Consider the following 24,741-nt stretch of genomic DNA (forward strand, 5'->3'; position numbering starts at 1 on the left):
ATAAATTAAATTCATTCCTTGAGAACTCTAACTGGGTCATTAAATAATCATGTGAAAAGTTACAAGTGAGTATATTCAATATATCCACAGCAAAAAAATTCTGATGATATAAGGCTTTAAGACATTTCTTTTCAGTGAAACACTATTAGCAAGCATACTTATCTAAGGAGTAACAATAACTTCCACTAAAGATTTATGACTCTGAGAGAAATTCTTCCCTCTTCCAGATTTTTCATCAGCACTCTTCTTCTAATTCATCAACACCACAACAGGACTATTTCCTGTAAATGAATTAATATTCCTAACAGAAGGAACATGGAACATAACTCACCATTATCAACTTTCTGAGTACTGCTAAAACAATGAAAACAAACTGATAAATTAATAGCCTAATTATCAAGTTCTTAGACTATTTATACCTTTCTTGACCACACTCCCATATGACAATTACACTGCATTACGTAGAATTGTTAAATATCATGTTCTTATGTAAAATGTTTCTGGAGGATGACAAAAATGGAGAAGAAACCTTAACAAGTCACTCTGACTCTCTGGGCCTCTGCTTCCCCATTTGTTAAATTTTCCATGTCCTACAAGTCTCTAAGGGTGAATCAGTAAAAGCACAGATTGAAGAATACTTTGAGAGGAGACAAAAGGGGTAGTCAGAATCACCTGGAGAGCTTACACATATGACTTACACATTCTCCCACCTCCCCCATCCCTGAACACTAACTAGTACTATGGTGACATGTATGTGCAATAGTGCTTAGCTTATTTGTGCTGACCTAGATTATCTCTGGAGCCCCTTTCAACACCAACATTTTATAATTCAATGAGTATACAGTGTTACATAAAAGAAAGATGCTATTTTTAAACTATTAAAAGCTTTAAGCTCTATATCACATTCATTACAAACTCGTATTAATTGAGGTAAATTATCACATGGGTAACTCTCTAATTAAACTATTTTTTCCATATATTTTATATAGGAAAAGTATCTGATATAAAAGCTCTCTGGCTAACTTCAGAATCAGAGAACTGTATTCCAATCAGGCATTCAACACATATACACATAACAGCTAGATGATCTGATTCAAGTACTTAATCTCTCTGAAAATTTGTTCATTCAATAAAAACTTGCTGAACACATACTTCATGCTAGATTCTTGGGAAACTATTTTGCATCCATGAAACAGTCCCTACCTCAGAAAGGTTAGAGGAGAAGACATTCAAATGATCACACAAACCTATCATTTTAAACTGTAATAACTGCTTTTTGTTTTCACAAGTAAAAGGTCCTCTTCCTTCTGCCCTTCACTTCCCAAATAATTCAGTACTAAAACCATCAGTAGCATAAAGCAATATGGACAACCAGAGGCTAAGCATAAGAGTGGCCACGCATGGGAGTCAAAGTCCAACTAGGATGAAGATGTCCACACTGGGATAGCTCAGGAGACAGCAATGTGTGTAAAATTAGAGCCCAATTAAGATAAAGAGGGTTTCTATGAGTGTGAACCATCTATCTCAGGGTCTCAAAGCTTGAGAGGGATGGCCACAGAAAGGGATGGCTAGAGTGGCTCAGAGTCCAAACCAGGTGAAAAGGACTTCTGGGTAGAAGGGCGGCCTGCCACAGGCATCAGGGCATCCACACAAAAGGGTGACATAGGGAGGGTGTCAGAACTCAGGTAGAATTCTGCAGCAGGTAGGAGTCTGTAAGATGTCAGAGCCTCAGTAGCGTAAGGAAAGCATGTACACAGAGGTGGGGGCAATGGAAGCAACAGTGACAGGCTGACTACATCTGGGGGACTAATAAAGTAAATATGTGTATAAAGGTAACAGAAGCTAGTGTTTTCAGTATCAAAGAAGGGAAGGGAAAAAACTAGAATTCAGTAGTGCTTGATTGAAATTGGATGTATCAGTATGAACAGATAATTTTCAACATATAGAAATAAATATAAATGTAAATATATGAGAGTCTGTATAAATGTACATGCAGGTATACGCAGGTACACACACACACACACACACACCCCTTAGCATTAGCATATCTAGCTCCTAGCTTCTGGCTTCAAATTATCCCTCTCACTAAAAGGAATCAGGGCTTCTTGGAGAAATGGCTGATTTCAGGGATGGAGTAGGGAAAGTACAAGAAGAGCTCGGTAAATATAAAATAATTTTCCCCCTTCTTTTATAATTTAAAAGAAAACTGACTGTTTAAAGCAAAAATAATAAAAATGTAATGTGGGGGTTATAATATACACAATTAAAATGTATGACAACTATGACATAAGGATGAAAAGAAATAAAAGTATATTATTATAAGATTCTAACATGATATGGAAAGTGGTATATTACTTGAAGACAGACTGTTATAAATCACAAATACATACTGTAAGCTCCAAAGCTGAGTTCTTAACCAAAGGCAATTTTGCCTGCCCTTGCAATCACTGAAGACATTTTTTATTATCATGAGAGGGGTACACTATTAGTATTCAGTAAGTAGAGGCCAGGAATGGCTGAACATCCTATAATGCACAAAGCCCCTCAAAACAAATAATTATGTAGTCCAAAATGTCTGTAAGTGGAGAATAAGAACCCTACTCTAGAGCAACTATTAAAAAAAAAAAAAAAAGTATAAGCTAATAAAAGCCAGCGGAAGAAATAAAATGGGATCCTTAAAGAAAAGAAGAAACTCAATAAATCCAAAAGATGGGAAAAGAGGGATAAAGAAACAAAGAACAGAGACAACAAATAAAAAGCTATTATCAAGATAGCAGACTTAAATTCAATCATATTGATTATTATGTTTAATATAAATGGACTAAACACTTCAACTAAAAGGCAGAGATGGTCAAATTGGATAAAAAAGTAAGACCTAACTATACAGTGCTCATAAGAGGTGCATTTTAAAAACAAAGGGGTTCAAAGTAAAAGGATAAAAAAAGATATGGCATGTAAACATTATCTGTAAGAAAGCTGGGGTGGCTACATTAATATCAGAAAAGGCAGACTTCAAAACAAGGAGTATTACCAGAGAAAAAGAGCAATGTTTCATAATGAAAAGCAGCTCAAGTCATAAAGAAGATACAATAATCCTAAATTTGTGTGTACCTAATAACACAGCTCAAAATACATGAGACAGAAGTTGACAATTAAAGGGAGAAATGGATAAAGCCACAATTAGAGATGGAAATCTTTATATTCCTCCCTCAGTAACTGATATAAGACAAAGATAAAAAAGAAGGTTAATTTGAACAATTTTATGAGCCAATTTAATCTCACTGACACGCAGAAAACCAAATGAAAAGTCAACTGTTCTACAGCCACTTATTAGATAATCTAATACAGCATATACTCTTGGTTGCCTGCCCAATTTTCTTTCTTCTCTGCCCTTTCTTCTTTCTAAGGAAACACCATTTTTTCCTACAAAGGATCTACCTTCCAGGGCACTGGCATGTACTTTAGGGGAGGCTGTCCCCAAGCCAGTCCTGAGGGTAATTCCTGATTGACCCAAGCCAGTCATAGTCACCCCATTCCTTTTGCTAGGGACAAGTTTAGGCTAGAGTATATGACACAGTTTTGGCCAACAAAACATGAAGGGAATTTTCTCCTGGGGACTTCTAGGAAAGGCATTCTTTTTTCTAAGAGAGACCCAGAGAAAGAGACTGTCTCTTCTTCCTATACCTATTGTCATATCTGAATGTGTTAACATGAAACTGCTACATTCATCTTGCAACTATGATGGGAGTTACCTGAGAAAAAAACTGATAAACCAAGAGAAGCATAAGAAAAATGAAAAGAAACTCCGTGATGTCTCCAGTGAGCTACTATATAACTGAAGTTTATTGTTCAAAACTAATCACTTGGTCAATGCAGATTTATGTAAAGTCACTCAGCTTTTTATTGCATTTTGCAATTCAATTAAGATATTAACAATCCAGGGGTTCTGTAACAAATTTTTAAACATTTGAATGCCCAGAATATAGGCCCCTGTGAATACCACTGAAACACATCCACCAGTCCATATTTGGAAGAATTATATACAGTTGAGGATATAATGATAATTTTGAACAAATCTGAAATACATAGTTTTGAGTTTTATCATAAGCCTTAGACAAAGAATGAAGCCCAAAGACATCAAAAAGCAAAGTCATGTAAATGAAGGGGAAAGGAGACACATAACTATAAGATTATTACCTGTATTTTGTCTTATACCCACAGAGATTAAAGAAAAAAATTATGTATTAAACAACTAGTTAAATAATACACCATTCAAAAAATTTTTGAATCCTAGAAATTATGTCCCCACCCTCCTTTTTTTGTAAATAGGAGGAAAATAATAGTGGACACATTCCAGTGAAATATTCAAAGATGATACAGTTTAGGGAGCTGAAACTAGCATTTAACAAACTCTCAAAAAAATTCCAACCTTTTGATTTGGTGACCGTGTCTTGAGAGTTGGTTCTGAGAAAGAGAGGGCTCAAATTCACAACGATGTTTGCTGTAGTTAAATCTATAATACCAAAACCTGGAAATATTTCAAATATCCAACACTGAGGGGATAATTTAATAAATTATACAATAGTAATAGAAAATAGTACTGAAAATAGCTAAGATAATTACAGAAAAATAGAAGAATGTTCCATGAGAAAGTATGATACCAAATGGAATACAGACTTTTATTCCAAATAAAAAATAGTATTTACATGGTTATAAAGGCAATAAAAAATATATAAAATGGAAAGTGCTACTGTGACAGAGAAGTGGGATTACTGATAAGCTTTGTTCTCTATTTTTCTCTAAAGTTATTTAATCCTTTCAGGATATTATAACTATTTAATAATTATAATTTATGTATTATTTTTTAATACCTGTAAATTTTTTAAAACTTGGATGCTAAATGAGGACCACATTTGAAGTGATAGGTTTGAGGGATTCATAAGGACAGGATCAAACAGAAATGGAAGTGAGGAACTGCATTCAGGGCCAGCCTAAAGTAAACACATATGGTGAAAGAAACAGGAGTATTAACTGGAAGCAACATGTTACTTCCATTAAAGTGGGTCATGTTGGGACAATAAAAGGTTAGCAGAAGACTATCACAGTATTGGGTAAATAATTCATGAAGTCCATAAAAGAATATGAGAAGAATGATATAAAAGAAAATTTCTCCCACCAAAGGAAGAAAAAAAACAACAGCAACAGGATTTATCTGAGAAACAGAATAAAAAGAAGATCACAGTAATCAACCTAAGTAATAAATAAGAGCTCAGTCTTTGGTTAATGAGAAATATAAAGTCACATGGATTTAAGAGATAATAAAAAAATCTATTCACAGCTTATAGTCTGATAAATCTGCAATCTAGAGGGAAAAAATGGAGGAATCAAATTTGAAGAAGCAGTCATCTAAAATTATTTCCTCTATACACACAAAGCACATTTCAACTATCACTTTTTTCTGTATTACCAGCACCAGATTTATAATCACATAGTTAAAAATTATCCCTTCCAAACATTAAAGTGCACAACAGTGTGTATGCAAGAAAAAGGAAGAGTATATAATATATACATTGCCTGTATGTTAAAAAATGGAAGGATAAATAAAAAATGAATTAAAGAAAAACAAGGATACCTATCAGAGGACAAAACAGGGTGTAAGAATTGTAGATCAAAGGTAAACCTATCAAAAAAGAAAAAGAAATAAAGACCTCTCAAACACACCTTGTTTTGTGGATTTGACTTTGGAACTATTAAATATTTTACATAATTATAAATCAAATTAAGTCAAAAAAATTTTAATTGCTTTCCATGCCCAGATTGCAGTGACTGAAACACCATTTCTCACTAAGAAAACAAGGCTCCTTGAAGCAATGTCTTATTCCAAATCTGGGGCAGAAAATATACAAGATGAACCTGGAACATCTCACCATACTATAATACAAGGAAGTTATTAAAGATGTGGTTGTATCAAAAGAATTTAGGAGGCAACTTGAAGAGGCTCCCAGTGGAATGGATGGGAAAATCTGAGCACCAATGAATATCTGCAACAGACTGACTGGAAAACATCAAAAATCTTAATGATATGGGGAATAAAACCTCATTACTAAACCGACTCATTATCTGAAAGCATCTAAATAAAGGGAAATCATCAGGAATTTATCTTGCTTTTCCTTTATGAATTGTACCTCAGAGTGACCAACTGTAACAAGGGAAAGTTCTATTTTAAGAATTGCAGCTAATTCAAAGACCTGAATCTAAGTCATGAAACCATAAAACTCTGAGAAGAAAATGTAGGCAAAAATCTTTTGAATATAAACATGAGCAAATTTTTCATGAACATATCTCCTTGGGCAAGGGAAACAAAAGCAAAAATGAACAAGTGGGACTATATCAAACTAAAAAGCTTCTGTACAGCAAAGGACACCATCAGTAGAACAAAAAGGCATCCTCCAGTATGGGAGAATATATTCATAAATGACATATCCAATAAGGGGTTTACATCCAAAATACATAAAGAGCTCACGCACATCAACAACCAAAAAAAAAACAAATAACCCAATTAAAAAATGGACAGAGAATCTGAACAGACACTTCTCCAAAGAAGAAATTCAGATGGCCAAGAGGCACAGGAAAAGATGCTCCACATCACTAATCATCATAGAAATGCAAATTAAAACCACAATGAGATATCACCTCACACCAATTAGGATGGCCAACATCCAAAAGACAAACAACAACAAATGCTGGCAAGGATGTGGAGAAAGGGGAACCCTCCTACACTGCTGGTGGGAATGTAAATTAGTTCAACCATTGTGGAAAGCAGTATGGAGGTTCCTCAAAATAGAAATACCATTTGACCTGGGAATTCCACTCCTAGCAATTTACCCTAAGAAAACAGGATCACAGATTCAAAAAGACATACGCACCTCTATGTTTATCACAGCACTATTTACAACAGCCAAGAAATGGAAGCAACCTAAATGTCCATCAGTAGATGAATGGATAAAGAAGATGTGGTACATATACACAGTGGAATATTATTCAGCCATAAGAAGAAAACAAATCCTACCATTTGCAACAACATGATGGAGCTAGATTATACTAGAATACAAAATCTTTATGTATTTTGGATGTAAACCCCTTATTGTATATGTCATTTATGAACATAAATGTTTCTCCAAGTGGAGAAAGACAAGTACCAAATGATTTCACTCATCTGTGGAGTATAAGAACAAAGAAAAAAACTGAAGGAACAAAACAACAGCAGACTCACAGAACCCACGAATGGACTAACAGTTACCAAAGGGAGAGGGACTGGGGAGGATGGGTGGGAAAGCAGGGATAAGAGGATTAAGGGGCATTATAATTAGCACACATAATATAGGGGCACACAGGGAAGGAAGTATAGCACAGAGAAGACAAGTAGTGACTCTATAGCATCTTACTATGCTGATGGACAGTGACTGTAATGGGGTATGTGGTGGGGACTTGATAATAGGGGGAATGTAGTAACCACAATATTGCTCATATGAAACCTGAGAATAAGATTGCATATCAATGATACCTTAATAAAAAAAAAAGAACTGCAGCTAATAGACAAAGACAACAGAAATAAAATTCATTTTGTAACTACCAAGAAAATAATCATCTAGGCAAAGACTATCAATAGCTTTAAAACATTTGGCAATACCTGTATCTACTGACCAATGTTAATATTATTAAAGAGAGACTAGATATGTGCTTCCTAAAGTGATGCAATCGAAGTACACAGTATCCCTTATAAAATGTTCATTTCCTCTATCTCCAAAAACAATCAGACTTGAATCTGATCAAACATCTTGACTTAATTACATTTTTAACAGAAATAAATGGAACAGGAGAACTTGTTTAACCACACCATGTGGATAAAAATCAGCAAAATCCAGAATATGGGAGACGCTTGGGAAAAATGACTGATTTCTTCAACAAATAGCGAAAAAAAAGGAAACCAGTAAGTTAAAAAAGACAAAACCCCATATCAATCATGTGTGGACATCGGCTGGATCATAATTTTTTAAAAATGTTTGTATGATATTATCAAGGAAATTTGGATATTAACTGGGTATTTTATTATATCAAGAAATAAAAATTATAGGTGTGATAGAGGTATTTTGAGTTACGGTTCTCTTGGGGGGATACCTGCTGAACTACTTATAGCTGAAATTTTATCGTATCTGGAATTTGCTTCAAAATATCCCAGGTCAAGAGTGTGTGGAAGGTAACAACAAGTACAGATGAAACAACACTGACCATGTATTGCCCATCCCAGAAGCTGGGTAATGAGCACATGGAGGTTCATTTTACTATTCTATTTACTTATGTATATTTGAAAATCTCCATAATAAACAAATTTTGTAATTATCTTTTCTTCTTTTCTACCAAAAGAATAACCATTCTAACTGATAGAAATATAAGAATTCCCATACACCAAGTATTAAGGAGCTCCTTTTCCTTTCCACAGCATGAACCAACCACACACAGTACTCCCTATTCCCTAGCTTTGGAACCATCTCTACACTTATGAACAGAGTTACCCACCAAGTTACTACTAAGACTCTTCCTCTTCTACAACCATTTGCCCCTATAAGAATAAGCAGAGATAGATATGTTCAACTCTAAAACAGCCTATCTCTAGTTCCCAACAGAAGCAGACACTGAATGCCCTTGTCCCCCATGTGACACACAGGAGCTGCTACAGAAACCCTGCAGTCAGAATCACAACTGCAATCTACGTATTACTACTTCCACTAACATTTACCTTTTTGAAAAGAAAGTACCTTAATTTCTTAGTACTAATAATACCTAAATTAAATTATCTCAGAAAACCCTCAGAACACTCATAGTTTCCTTGAGTATATACATTAAGATAGTTTACTTTTACATCTCTCATGTGTTAATGAATTTCAGAGAACTTATGATTAACCTCTAAAATGTCCAACTCCCCTATAATTACTTGAGGTTCAAAAGGATGATGAAAAGCAAAGAAAATAGGGAATTCATAAGTCCCCAAGAGATTCAGAGGATATCTAGTGACAATTAAGAATGACAGGGTGGGATGGCACCAGAGGGGCCCAGGAGAGGCCCACGTGAACCCGCAGCCGCGGCAACCGAGGAGCCTGGAAGCAGTCCGTGCACGCCAGTGGCGGCGCCAGAGGGCCTGGGTGTGGCCTGTGCACACCAGCGGCGGCAGCACCAAGGGGCCTGGGAGGCATGCGGGAGCTGGCGGCTGCAGCAGAGGAGCAGCCCAGGAGGAGCCGTGCCACCAGCGGCCGCCCAGAATCTCAGCCTAGCGCACAGCTGCCCGGCCAGACCCAAAGGCCGCTGACAGCACAGAGCTGGCCGGCAGGGGCGCCGCTTTCACAGGAGAGTGCAGCCGGTGCACCTGTGACTACCCTCAGGGCTCTGCACTACTCTGAAGTAGACCCCGCCCACAGCAGCAAAGGGGATTAACCCAGAGGCTGCTCCAGGAATGCGGGTAACCGACACAGGCAGCGGAGAAGGGCAAGGCGACCAGCAAGCAGGAAAGGACTTTCTTCTCCCAGATGACACACGCGCTACCTGCCTACAGATACCTCTATCACCATGAAAAGGCAGAAGAATTTAGTCCAGTACAAAATAGTCCAGACAACCCCTGAGAGAGGGCCTGGGGAGATAGACCTAACCAATCTCCCTGAAAAAGAATTAAAAATAAAGGTCATAACCATGCTGATGGATCTGCAGAGAAATATTTAAGAGCTAAAGGAGCGAGTACAGAGGAAGAATACATGAATAAAACAATCTCTGGAAGGATTTAAGAGCAGACTGGATGAGGTGCAAGAAGCCATTAATGGAACAGAAATCAGAGAACAGGAATGCAGAGAAGCTGACACAGAGAGAGATAAAAGGATCTCCAGGAATGAAAGAATATTAAGAGAACTGTGTGACCAATCAAAATGGAACAATATTCGCTTTATAGGGGTACCAGAAGAAGAAGACAGAGAAAAAGGGATAGAAAGTGCCTTTGAAGATATATGCTGAAAACTACCCCCAAACTGGGGTAGGAAATAGTCGCTCAGACCACAGAAGCACACAGAACTCCCAACAGAAGGGACCCAAAGAGGACAACACCAAGACACATAATTAAAATGACAAAGATCAAGGACAAAGACAGAGTATTAAAGGCAGCCAGAGAGAGAAAAAAGGTCACCTACAAAGGAAAACCCATCAGGCTATCATCAGACTTCTCAACAGAAACCTTACAGGACAGAAGAGAATGGCATGATATATTTAATGCAATGAAAGAGAAGGGCCTTGAACCAAGGATACTGTACCCAGCACGATTATCATTTAAATATGAAGGACAGATTAAACAATCCAGACAAGCAAAAGTTGAGGGAATTTGCCTCCCACAAACCACCTCTACAGGGTATTTTAGAGGGACTGCTCTAGATGGGAGCACTCCTAAGGCTAAATAGATGTCACCAGAGAAAATAAAATCACAGCAAAGAAAGCAGACAACCAAATACTAACTAAAGGCAAAAAATAAAATCAACTACCTACAAAAACAGTCAAAGGAAACACAAAAGAGCAAAGAACAAAACACCCAACATATGAAGAACAGAGGAGGAGGAATAAGAAGGGACAGAAATAAAGAATCATCAGACAGTATTTATAATAGTTCAATAAGTGGGTTAAGTTAGACAGTAAGATAGTAAAGAAGCTAACCTTGAACCTTTGGTAACCATGAACCTAAAGCCTGCAATGGCAATAAGTACATATCTTTCAATAATCATCCTAAATGTAAATGGACTGAATGCACCAATCAAAAGACACAGAGCAACAGAATGGATAAAAAAGCAAAGACCCACCTATATGCTGCTTACAAGAGACTCATCTCAAAGCCAAAGACATGCACAGACTAAAAGTCAAGGGATGGAAAAAGATATTTCATGCAAACAACGGGAAGAAAAAAGTATCAGACAGACCTAACCAATCTCCCCAAAAAAGAATTCAAAATAAAGGTCATAACCATGTATGTTATGTATATAGTATCAGTACTAGTATCAGACAAAATAGACTTCAAAACAAAGAAAGTAACAAGAGATAAAGAAGGGCACTACATAATGATAAGGGGCTCAGTCCAGCAAGAGGATATAACCATTATAAACATATATGCACCCAATACAGGAGCACCAACATATGTGAAACAAATACTAACAGAATTAAAGGAGGAAATACAATGCAATGCATTAATTTTGGGAGACTTCAACACACCACTCACTCCAAAGGACAGATCCACCAGACAGAAAATAAGTAAGGACACAGAGGCACTAAAGAACACACTAGAACAGATGGACCTAATAGACATCTACAGAACTCTACATCCAAAAGCAACAGGATGCACATTTTTCTCAAGTGCACATGGAACAGTCTCCAGAATAGACCACATACTGGGCCACAAAAAGAGCCTCAGTAAATTCAAAAAGATTGAAATCCTACCAACCAACTTTTCAGACCACAAATCTATAAAACTAGAAATAAATTGTACAAAGAAAGCAAAAAGGCTCACAAACACATGGAGGCTTAACAACATGCTCCTAAATAATCAATAGATCAATGACCAAATTAAAATAGAGATCATGCAATACATGGAAACAAATGACCAGAACACAAAGCCCCAACTTCTGTGGGACACAGCAAAAGCAGTCTTAAGAGGAAAGTATATAGCAATCCAGGCATTTTAAAGAAAGAAGAACAATCCCAAATGAATAGTCTAAAGACACAATTATCGAAATTGGAAAAAGAAGAACAAATGAGTCCTAAAGTCAGCAGAAGGAGGGACATAATAAAGATTAGAGAAGAAATAAACAAAATTGAGAAGAATAAAACAATACAAAAAATTAATGAAACCAAGAGCTGGTTTTTTGAGAAAATAAACAAAATAGATAAGCCTCTAGCCAGACTTACTAAGAGAAAAAGAGAATCAACACACATCAACAGAATCAGAAACGAGAAAGGAAAAGTCATGACGGACCCCACAGAAATACTAAGAATTATTAGAGAATACAATGAAAACCTATATGCTAACAAGCTGGAAAACCTAGGAGAAATGGACAACTTCCTAGAAAAATACAACCTTCCAAGACTGACCCAGAAAGAAACAGAAAATCTAAACAGACCAATTACCAGCAACTAAATTGAAGCGGTAATCAAAAAACTACCCAAGAACAAAAGCCCCGGGCCAGATGGATTTACCTCAGAATTTTATCAGACATACAGAGAAGACATAATACCCATTCCCCTTAAAGTTTTCCAAAAAATAGAAGAGGAGGGAATACTCCCAAAATCATTCTATGAAGCCAACATCACCCTAATACCAAAACCAGGCAAAGACCCCACCAAAAAAGAAAACTACAGAACAATATCTCTGATGAACGTAGATGCAAAAATACTCAACAAAATATTAGGAAACCAAATTCAAAAATACATCAAAAGGATCATACACCATGACCAAGTGGGATTCATCCCAGGAATGCAAGGACGGTACAACATTCGAAAATCCATCAACATCATCCACCACATAAACAAAAAGAAAGACAAAAACCACATGATCATCTCCACAGACGCTGAAAAAGCATTCGACAAAATTCAACATCCATTCATGATAAAATCTCTCAACAAAATGGGTATACAGGGCAAGTACCTCAACATAATAAAGGCCATATATGATAAACCCACAGCCAACATCATACTGAACAGCGAGAAGCTGAAAGCTTTTCCTCTCAGATCAGGAACAAGACAGGGATGCCCACTCTCCCCACTGTTATTCAACATAGTACTGGAGGTCCTAGCCACATGGCAATTAGACAAAACAAAGAAATACAAGGAATCCAGATTGGTAAAGAAGAAGTTAAACTGTTACTATCTGCAGATGACATGATATTGTATATAAAAAACCCTAAAGACTCCACTCCAAAACTACTAGAACTGATATCGGAATACAGCAAAGTTGCAGGATACAAAATTAACACACAGAAATCTGTGGCTTTCCTATACACTAACAATGAACCAATAGAAAGAGAAATCAGGAAAATAATTCCATTCACAATAGCATCAAAGAGAATAAAATACCTAGGAGTAAACCTAACCAAGGAAGTGAAAGACCTATATCCTGAAAACTATAAGACACTCTTAAGAGAAATTAAAGAGGACACTAACAAATGGAAACTCTTCCCATGCTCCTGACTAGGAAGAATTAATATTGTCAAAATGGCCATCCTGCCCAAAGCAATATATAGATTCGATGCAATCCCTATCAAATTACCAACAACATTCTTCAACGAACTGGAACTAATAGTTCAAAAATTCATATGGAACCACCAAAGACCCCAAATAGCCAAAGCAATCCTAAGAAGGAAGAATAAAGTGGGGGAAAGGAAGAATAAAGTCGCTCCCCAACTTCAAGCTCTTCTACAAAGCCACAGTACTCAAGACAATTTGGTACTGGCACAAGAACAGAGCTACAGACCAGTGAAAACACAATAGAGACTCCAGACATTAACCCAGACATATATGGTCAATTAATGTATGATAAAGGAGCCATGGACATACAATGGGGAAATGACAATCTCTTCAACAGCTGGTGTTGGCAAAACTGGACAGCTACATGTAAGAGAATGATACTGGATCACTGTCTAACCCCATACACAAAAGTAAATTCAAAATGGATCAAAGACCTGAATGTAAGTCATGAAACCATAAAACTCTTAGTAAAACACATAGGCAAAAATCTCTTAGACATAAACATGAGTGACTTCTTCATGAACACATCTACCCGGGCAAGGGAAACAAAAGCAAAAATGAACAAGTGGGCCTATATCAAGCTGAAAAGCTTCTGTACAGCAAAGGACACCATCAATAGAACAAAAAGGTATCCTACAGTATGGGAGAATACATGCATAACTGACAGAAAGTTTGACATCCAAAATATATAAAGAGCTCACGCACCTCAACAAACAAAAAGCAAATAAGCCAATTAAAAAATGGGCAGAGGAGCTGAATAGACAGTTCTCTAAAGAAGAAATCCAGATGGCCAACAGGCACATGAAAAGATGCTCCACATCACTAGTCATCAGAGAAATGCAAATTAAAACCACAATGAGATATCACCTCACACCAGTAAGGATCGCCGCCATCCAAAAGACAAACAACAACAAATGTTGACGAGGTTGTGGAGAAAGGGGAACCCTCCTACACTGCTGGTGGGAATGTAAATTAGTTCAACCACTGTGGAAAGCAGTATGGAGGTTCCTCAAAATGCTCAAAATAGAAATACCATTTGACCCAGGAATTCCACTTCTAGGAATTTATTCTAAGTATACAGCAGCCCAGTTTGAAAAAGACAGATGCACCCCTATGTTTATCGCAGCACTATTTACAATAGCCAACAAATGGAAGCAACCTAAATGTCCATCAGTAGATGAATGGATAAAGAAGATGTGGTACATATACACAATGGAATATTATTCAGCCATAAGAAGAAAACAAATCTACCATTTGCAACAACATGGATGCAGCTAGAGGGTATTATGCTCAGTGAAATAAGCGAGGCGGAGAAAGACAAGTACCAAATGATTTCACTCATATGTGGAGTATAAGAACAATGAAAAACCGAAGGAACAAAACAGCAGCAGAATCACAGAACCCAAGAGTGTGGACTAACAGTTACCAAAGAGAAAGGAACTGGGGAGGATGGGTGAGAAGGGAGGGATAAGGGTAGGGAAAAAGAAAGGGGGCATTACGATTAGCATGTATAATATGCAGGGGTGCATGGGGAGGGCTGTACAACACAGAAAAGACAAGTAGTGATTCTATAGCATCTTACTACACTGATGGACAGTGACTGTAATGGGGTTTGTTGGGGAGGGCTTGGTGAAGTGGGGAGCCTAGTAAACATAATGTTCTTCATGTAATTGTAGAATAATGATACCAAAAATAATAATAATAATTAAGAATGACAGGGTGGGGAAATAGGAGAAATAGGTACATGGGATTAAGAGGTACAAACTCCCAGTTATGAAATAAGTCATGGAGATGAATGTTATGGTACAAAAAATTTAGTCAATAATACTGTAATAACTTTGTATGGTGACAGATGGTAACTGCACTTACTGTTGTGAATTCTGCAATGTATGTAAGGGTTAAATCACTATGGTGTGCACCTGAAACTATTACAATGTTATGTCAACTATACCTCAGTTAAAAGAAAAGAAAATTAAGAATGAAAAACAAGAGCATGGAATATTCATTTTTCATAAAACTATTAGTAACCAAAAGAAACAGAAATACCCTTCGTATCCCAAATAATTACATCTTCTTTAGCAGAACAGTAATCTTTCTAATATGGTAACTTTAGCAAACTGTGTGATGAGTACTGGAAGGGAAAAACAACTATCAGGGGATGATAGTTTTGCTCTAAGGGTCAGTCAGGTGAGGAGACAGGTAGCCTTTCCTTCTCTCATCTTCAAATCTTGAAATGGTGAATCTGAATCATGTTTGTAATCAACATTTTAAACAAACTTTATATATAAAAATCCTTTCTATTTTTAATAATACTATAGCTTACTGCTACACAAGTAGAAAGATTGGAATAGTTTTTAATAATCACTTAAGGTAACAAAATTTCAAGCCTGTTATTTTCTGTCACTGACTGAGACATTAAATGGGTATTAGAGCCAGAAAATAACGGCAGATACTTTCACATGCTACCATTAGGACTATAGAATAAAGGAATACTGACTGTATGAGCATCGATGTTATACTGACCATACTAAACATTACTAAAGCAATTATGAAAAACACTTGTGTTTTCCTATTTGAGGGCTTGATTTCACTACTAGTTCATAAATGAGGTATTTCCAAATCCCGTTCTATCTTAAGTTATATACTGTTCAAGTAAAATTCAATGAAAACTAATAATAATTACTGTTCTATACTGCTTCTATGCTCCCTCTGATAGACTATAACCATGTTAAGAATTTCATAAAATAAATGCTTCCTTCTGATCCCCACCTTAAAACTTACCAACACTGTAAAAAGAACATTTCTGACAGTGTGCTATTTGCCTTTCATATAGGAGAAACACAAAGATATGGAAGAGGGTTAAACCAACTTAAGCTAAAATGAAACTGAAGTTCCCAAGTTTCCTTTCCTCTGCTATTAAGCAGCAACTGTCCATCAGTTCAGCCTCAGTTCTCTTAATACTTCCCATCATCCACCCATAATGAAAAATTTAGGAGACTGAAAAAAAGCAAATGGCCTGTCCTTGAAATTCTCCTCTTCCCCCACTTATCATTAGGTAACTTACTTTAAAGAGGTTGTATACTTAACACTTCTTCTGAAGAACCTGTAGTATAATTTCAAGTCTCTCATTTAAAAATACTATATACTATTAAAGATATTTGTATACGCTTTTAAAATACTTTATACTATTAAAGATATTTGTATATGCTTTTGAAATCTTTCTTGACAGATTTAACCTACATACTGTCAAATGTTAATTGCTTAGGTGAGTAGGTAATATTCATATGACAAAAAATCTTGTTTGGAGTAAGCATATTAATGTAAGAAAACTGAGTAATTTACTATCTTGACATTCTCAACAGGGAGGGGAAGGAGAGTGGTAATATCTCTGATATAACTTACCCAAAGCAAAAAACCACACCCACAGTATTTTCATAAAATTTCCACATCACAAATCCAGAATCACACAGTGAATCACCACTCACCTTGTGCTACTGTTGACATGACTACAGATGGTGTGGAGGAGACCACGGCTGTCACAGCAACTGTACTGGGAACAGGTGATGACACTGCAGAACCACTGCCACTGCTGCTGACCAGAGAAGACTGCGAAGCAGTTATAACCACTGGTGGCTTCTGAGTTGTGGAAGCAATGACTGATGTTGGTACAAGCTTAGTGACTGCTGCATAGTTATGGGATTTGGAGAGAATGTTGGGCACGAAGGTTGAACTCGGTGATGTGGTCACTATAATAACCTAAGGAAGGAAAAATAAGTTACTCTCATGTACCTACTATATACTACTAATGCATCTAGACTCACAGTCAGTTATATACAATTCAAAAATAGCTTATGAAACATGAAGAAAAAATTCAACAAAGAGAAATAGAATTAAAAATATATGCAGGATTTCCTTTACTGGTTAATATTAAAATATTTTTAAAAGAAACAATTTTTACCAACCAAGTATTTTGAAAGACAGCATTCAATGCTGTACAAGGTAGAGCAAAATAAGCATTTCAAGATACTGATTAGGGAATATAAATTGGCACAATTTTACTAGAAAGTAATTTGAGTAGTCATTCATTTATTAATATTTGTTGAGCATCTACTATGTGCCAGGCATGGTTCTAGATGCTGGGGATAGTGGAATGAACAAAACAAAGTTCATACTTTCATGAAGCTACATTCTAGTTGTGGGAAAGAAACAATAAAATAAAAAAGTAAATACATGTCATGTAGAGGTATATGAAAAAGACAATAAAGCAGGGTAGGAAATAAGATAATGGAAGTGCTATATGATTTTATTGTTTAAAAGTATTCAATAAAGATCTTTCTGAAGGGTGACACTGGGTAGTAACCAGAAGTAGGAGTGTGAGCCATGTTGCTGCCTAGAGGAAGAGCATCCAATGGCATGGGGAACAGCAAATACAAAGGCCCTGAGGCAGAAGCAAGCTAGGTATGTTCAAGAAACTTCAAGGACCTAATTAACAGGATTGGAATTTATATGGCAGAGAGCAGAAGGAGGAAGATCTCCTACAGTAGTAGGAGAGAGAGTTAATGGAGGGACTAGGTGGTATAAGACCATATTGATAGTATATACTCTCGACAGAGATGATGAAAATAGCATTTTATCTCTCAGTCTTCCTTCCAAAAACCCTTACCTTACTCTAATAATGAGAAAAGTAACAAATTCTAATAATGGGGCATCCTTGACAAAGTACTTGACCAGTATTCCTCAACACTGTCAAGGTTATCAAATGCAAAGGAAGTCTGAGCAACTTTAATAGTCAAGAGGAGCCTAAGGGGACAGACATGACAAGTAAATGTAGTGTGACAGCCTAGAACAGAAAAAGACAACAGAGAAAATCTAAAGAAATCTGAGTAAACCACGGACTTGAGTTTATATCAATGTGTCGATACTGGTCTATTAATTACAACAAATGTAGCATACTAATATAAAATGTCACCAAATGGGGAAGTTGAGTGCAGGGTATATGAGACCTTTCTATACTATCTTCTCAGTTTCTGTAAATCTAAAAATGCTCTAAAAAATAAAGTATTTTAAAAAAATCATTACTCTGCTAGGTAAAAAGTACAGTAGGGGAGACAGAAACAAAGAGATAAATTAAGAAGCTCCTGCAACAAACTAAGCAGAGATGATGTTGACCAAAATGTTTATAAGTGGTGAAAAATGAACAGATTCTGAATACACTTAAAGGTAAAACAAACAGGATTTCCTCATACAGAGAGCAGAGAAAAAAGAGGCAGGAAAGAGACTTCAAGGTTAGCCAGTATGGCTACAAAACTGTAGATGATATAGGGACAAAGCATTTAAGACAGTGAACAGGATAGAGCAAAGGACCTAAGGTGGAAGTTAGCCCGATGTATTTAAAGACAGAAGGAAAAGTCAGTGTGGCAAAACCATATGGGGCAAAGCAGGGTTGGAAAAGTAACCACAGGCCAGATCAAGTTGAAAAACCAGAATAAGAGTTTAAATTTTATACTAAGTTAATGGGAAACCATGGGAAGATTTTAAGTAGGAAAACAACAAAATTTAATTTACATTTAAAAGATCATTCTAACTACTATGTGGTAAGAGGCAAGAGTAGAAGCAGAAGACTAGTAAAGCAGCTATTGCAGCAGAACAGGCAAGAAATGATAGAGGCTGCTGGACTTGGGTGTTAGCAATGGAAATGAAGAGAAGTGACTAGATTCAGATTACTTTAAGAGGCAGAGCCAATAGGACATACAGAAATGACAAGGTTAAGGAAAAGAACAGAATCAAGATTAGTTCCTACAGCTAATATGCATTGGCTAATATAAATATCCCAACAATTCCTATGACACACATACTATTATTATCCCCATTTTACTGTTGAAACACAAAAATCATTTACAAATCTATAGTGTCAGTTTTTTTCTGGGTGAGTATAATAGTGGTATAGTGACACACAAAACAGAGCAGAGTGTCTTTTTCTTCTTTGACCAAAATTACCTGTTACCTACCTAGGACAGAAAATTATTTTGAAAATTCCCAAGAATTTAGGGAGAAATTCTTTTTCATCTTTTCTATCAGTCCTAAAGAAGGCTTGACATTAAGTCAAAATATACTGAGTATGTCTGTACTTAGTACTTACATCTCAAAGAAGCTCTGACTGTATCATTATTATTATATATTTTCAGTGTTACAGAAAATTATTAAATATAAGTACATGGCCATTACTTTAAGGAGTTAATTATTTTAGGAATCAATAGAGATATACAGAGCTTTACCAGCAAACACCTACATAGCATTATTATAAGAACAACCATCTGCCATCATATAAACTGAAAAGAAGCAGACTAATACAGTAAAAAGACCAGCACTTTAAGAGTCAAATGAACCTGAGTTTAAACCTGCCTCTGCCATTAGCAAATAGCAGGCCCCTGGACATGTTCAAATCTCTGGGCTCCAATTTTCATCTATAAAATAGGGATAATAATACCTGTCTTGCAGATCATTATAAGGATTAAATGAGATAATGATGTGAAGCATCTAACATGGTGCTAGGCACATAGCAGGTGGTCAATATTTGGCAGTAAACAAGTGGTACTTATTACTAGCTTATTATTTATACTTAATAAATAGTAAAAGGACATCCATAAAGGCACTATGGATCAAATCAATTTGGAAATATTTTTAATGTACTCTGTTTTTATTTCATTAGAAAATTTTATGTATATTTTCCCCAAATTCTGATATTCCTGAGAATCCAAAGAGCTCATAGCTACTACCACAGCCAAACCAATTAGAGTAGCATGGCAATTAGGTTTTCAATTTGCCAATTCTGAACTAAAGGTGTAGCTTCCTGAAGTACAGTATTTATGAAGACTCAGCGGCACAGATGAGAATTCGCCAAGGCTTGGCACGGAGTGTGCCACAATCAGTTAGCAATGTCTGTGGTGGGCAAGGGATGGGGAAGCATTCACACCTGTGTGAAATATTTGCAACTTTAGAACTGGAGTATGCATGTAGGTTTCTAACATTAAGACAACAAAATTTTGGCAAAATAAATATAGAGACTTTAAGAGCATTATTTGAGGTTACAGACACAAATGATGAAACATATTTTAAGATTTCAGTCTGCCAGTTGATTTCTGATCTAAAAAGGGGTTATCCCAAATTAGAGATCCACCATGAGGAAAACTTACTTGCACTTTAAAGTTACTTATTATAAGGGAAATAAAGGGATTTTGAAACCAAGTGAACCAAACAGTGTTTATTCAGGCCATAATTCAAATTACTGACCTTCTAGCTCTAGCACTCAAAAACTCCTTAAGAGTGCTGGGACTTGCACCCTAAGGATAAAATGAAAAATATCAATCAAGCACATGAAAGCATAATGCTATATTCTGTCGCTTTGTTTATATTAAGTGCTGTACCAATGTTATACTTGAAATGAAGGCACCACATTAACACAAGTGGAAATTTGTCTACCCTGAAAAATACATAACCTATTTGAATTTGAATCAAATCCACAAATTCATAAATAATTACACTTAATGTAAAAGTCACTTTACCTAAAATAATTCCTAGGTCGACTTACACAGTAGGATTTGTGAGAAATCCAAGGTAAATGCAATAATGGCAACAGCCCTACAGAGAGTTCCAGAAAATCTAATTACCCAGCAAAAGGAAAACAAAATAACAACAAAAATCCCAGAGAATACCTATTAGTCCTACATACACACAGCTTGTCCAAGAAATAACAAAACTAATGGCTTTGAGTACACATGAAGTAGTAGTTTTGCATCTAGAACATAGTACTCTATACCTATTTGTGGAATGAATGAGTCTTATTTTAATGTACTTTGTTCTAAATGTTTGTTTTTTAAATACAATAGAACATATATAAGGTTCTGAACATAAAATATCATGGTATGGCTCATGTATGACTTTGAAGAGAAATATACCTTCTCATAAGCATCACAAGTCTGACAACCTCAACTATCCATTCTCAATTGACAATTCAGAAGAAAAAAACAAATACAAAGACACAGTAAAGTCAGAGAAACAAAAAAACAAATTCACCAACTTCACTTATGGGTGAACCCCCATCCATTATAAGTATTTTTATATAGCTGTACCAAAGAAGAATGGAAAGTTAACAATGTTAGGTGACATTTACTGAGCATTCATCAAATGCACTGTTGAGCACTTTCCATGAATGACCTAATTATCTTGATAATTATCTCTGTTTTATAAGGAAACTAAGGCTCAAGAGAGGTGAGAGAGCCAGTATTGGAAACAGATGTATTAATTGTTTATTCATTCATTCATTCAACAAATATTAATTAACACCTACTATATCCCAGTCACTGTTCTAAACACTAGGAAATACAGTGATTAGTAAGACAAAGTCTCCACACTCAGTAACTATGCTCTATGGGAGAAATAGGGAATAAACAGTATGCAATATAGTGTCAAACTGGTTTTAAATATAATGAATAAAAACAAAACAGTAAGGGACATGGATGGGAAGCAGTTGCTCTTTTACCTGTAACTCTGCTACACTATTTCTCAAATACCAAATTAAAACAAGAGATGAGAAGTGGGGAAGAAATAAGAATTAATGATGAAATAAGATCTAGCAAAGATGACAATAAAAGAATTACATTAAGTAGACTTAAAAACTCAGAGTATGACAGGCTGATGACACCTGATATAGGCTAGCTCAGAAAACAATTAACTATATTAAATATTAATGAAAAGTGGTATTCAGAAAGATTGCCTTAGAGTCATCAAATACAAATGCAGAAATTATGTTCAGAGTAACATGTAACAGGTCATCAAAAATACTCAATTTCTATACATTAAGGTGTAAGCTTCAGTTAACTGATGAAGTCACTTGTTCGGAGCAAGTCATTCTCAACAGTGCAAATAAATAAGACACTGTTTTCCATAAAATACCTGCAAGGGAAGGGAACTAACATTTTTTGAGTACATACCCTAGCTGCATTTTAAAATACCCAATATCATTTAATCCTCACAATAACCTTAGAAGATTGGTGCTACTCTCATCTCATAGTTGGGTAAACAGACTTAGATAGACTAATTTATTTCAGATCATACTGGAAAAACCAGGGTTCTAATTCAGGCCTCTTTGACTACAAAAATTCTTGCTTAATTTTAACACTACACCATAATGCCTTATTCTAAGACTGAAAATAGAATCATATGCCACAGATCAGCTCGTTATCACATCTAGTTTATTGAGAAAATGATGGTTTCTTATATATTATGTAATGATCTCTTTCCAGGAAACTCAAGGCGGTTCTTTAAATGAAAGTTATTATGGATCTGAAAATTCAAAGGTGGAAAAGACCGCACACTGGACACAAGAATTTACTTCCACTCCTTCCCCCAAATCCCTCTACAACAGTATGAAGGGACTTTTTTTTAAAGGAGAAGAGACATATAAACCTGTAAGGTTAAATGTAAAGGAGACAACAGCTGTAAAGTTTTGGAAACTGGGAAAACAATCAGACAAGAAGTAACCAATCAAGCATACTCACAAAAGTGGAAACCTAAGACAGCAAACAGAAGAACAAAAAATGACCACTTGCATCAGAGAACCCCAGAAAGACTTGGGAATTGAGAGCAGTAGACACTTCTGAACTGGGGGTTAGTTAAACTGGGACTAAAGAGAGGAAAATTAGTTGAAAATCTATTTACACAGCATTCAGAACCCCAGTTATCCTCCCCTATCCCAAAGGAAGAGTAGGGATTTATTCTATTGTGGGTGAAATTGAATCCAAGGGAATCTGATGAACCAAGCTAAGGTATGTGGGTTCTATGCAGAAAACAGGGGTTAAGTATAGTCTACATATGGGATAATTAAGACTATCTAGCATTCTCCCTTAATTTACATCCAAGATACTGGCAGACAGGTTACTACTACTCTAGGCAGAAGACTGGAAGATCCTTCTCTGAGGAATGTGACCAGTCCATGAAAAAGCAGGAAAAAGTGCATGCAGGTAAAGCAGCAATGGGTGTTTCTCAATGAAACAGCCCTATTAAGTCTACCTGCAATAAAAGTCACCAACCAACATGTTCTACCCTACATATAGTTCCTTTTGCTTTTCATATATAAGCAAACAGCCAGCATTTAAGGAAACTCTGAAATAAGAGACAGAGATCAAATCAAACAGACAAAAGGAACATACAAAGAAGCGAGAAAACATGAAAGAAGAAAACAAAAAAATTATCATGAATGACACCAGGTAAGAGAATATTTGATTTGATCTTATGGAAGAAAAGGATTCTATTTTTTTTTAAGGGAAACTTTTAGGGAACACGAAAACACTAGATATTTAAAGTATGATAGGAAAAATGAAATATTCCAGAGAAGTAATGAAAGATGAAGTTAAAGGATAAAGAAAATATTTATAGAGTATTTACTATGTGCTAGGCTCTATTCTAAGTTTTACATTTATCACCTCATTTACTTAAACCCCAAAATTCTATATATAGTTTTCCCTATTTTACAAATGAGAAAACTTATGTCTAGAATTCAGTTTTCTCACAGTCACATAGCTTAGAAAGTGGCAAAAATTGGAATTCAAATTCAGAAAGTCTAGTTCTAAAACCCAAGCTTTTAACCACTATACCACAGTAGAAAGAAAAAGCAAACAAAAGGAAAATGGGAGTAAGAAAAGATACAATTAAGGGATCAATTCAGGAAGTTCAACATTTTAAAGAGGTGATCCAAAAAAGCATAGAGAAAAACCAAAAAAAAATTCAAGAAATTTCCCGTAATTAAAGGACATTAAGTATCTAGAACGAAAGGGGTTGTGAGTTCACAACCCAATAGATAAAATAAAGACCCACACCAAAGAAAATTACCTTGAAATTTCAGAACTCTGAAAGTTTCTAAGAGTTTTCAAAGAGAAAAAGATTATCTGAAATTAGAATGGCATTGGGCTTCTCAAAAGCAATACTGAAGCTAACAGCCAATGAAGCAACATCTTCAAAATTCACAGGGAAAATGACCCCCACCTAAAATATTATGCCTAGCTAAATCATTAAGAAAGTAGGAGGATAGAATAAAGAAATTTTCAGTCCAACATGTAAGGACTCAAAAAAATGTACCTCCCATTCGCCCATACTCCAAGAAGCTATGCTCCAGCAAACGAATAAACCAAGAAAGAGGAAGATCAGAATGATGGTGAAGGGAGGTCCCAGAAACACAAGTGTCCAACAGCCTAGGGAGTCATGAACATTTAGATTAGTGTGAGGGAGTTAGAGGGGTCTAATAAACTAAAATTGACAGAACACTGATGATTTGAACATACTGAGAGAAGAGTTAGGAATGAATAATGATAGCGTACAAAAAATAAAAAAAGACAACAGTTACTCACCTATCATATCCTTCCTTTC

The 24,741-nt window shown here is 35.9% G+C and overlaps 1 protein-coding gene across 10 annotated transcripts in view; it reads right to left on the minus strand.

The window, feature by feature from the left end:
• EMSY (EMSY transcriptional repressor, BRCA2 interacting) overlaps window positions 1-24,741 on the minus strand; it is a 91,711-nt gene that overhangs the window by 44,006 nt on the left and 22,964 nt on the right. For all 10 annotated transcript variants that reach the window (XM_037010632.2, XM_037010629.2, XM_037010627.2 and 7 more), the window contains one exon: window positions 16,806-17,076. In XM_037010632.2, the coding sequence (XP_036866527.1) occupies window positions 16,806-17,076 (271 nt within the window). The remainder of the gene's footprint in view (window positions 1-16,805; window positions 17,077-24,741) is intronic.

This window comes from Manis javanica, chromosome 11, assembly GCF_040802235.1.
Source record: "Manis javanica isolate MJ-LG chromosome 11, MJ_LKY, whole genome shotgun sequence".
In the NCBI taxonomy this organism is placed as follows: domain Eukaryota; kingdom Metazoa; phylum Chordata; class Mammalia; order Pholidota; family Manidae; genus Manis; species Manis javanica.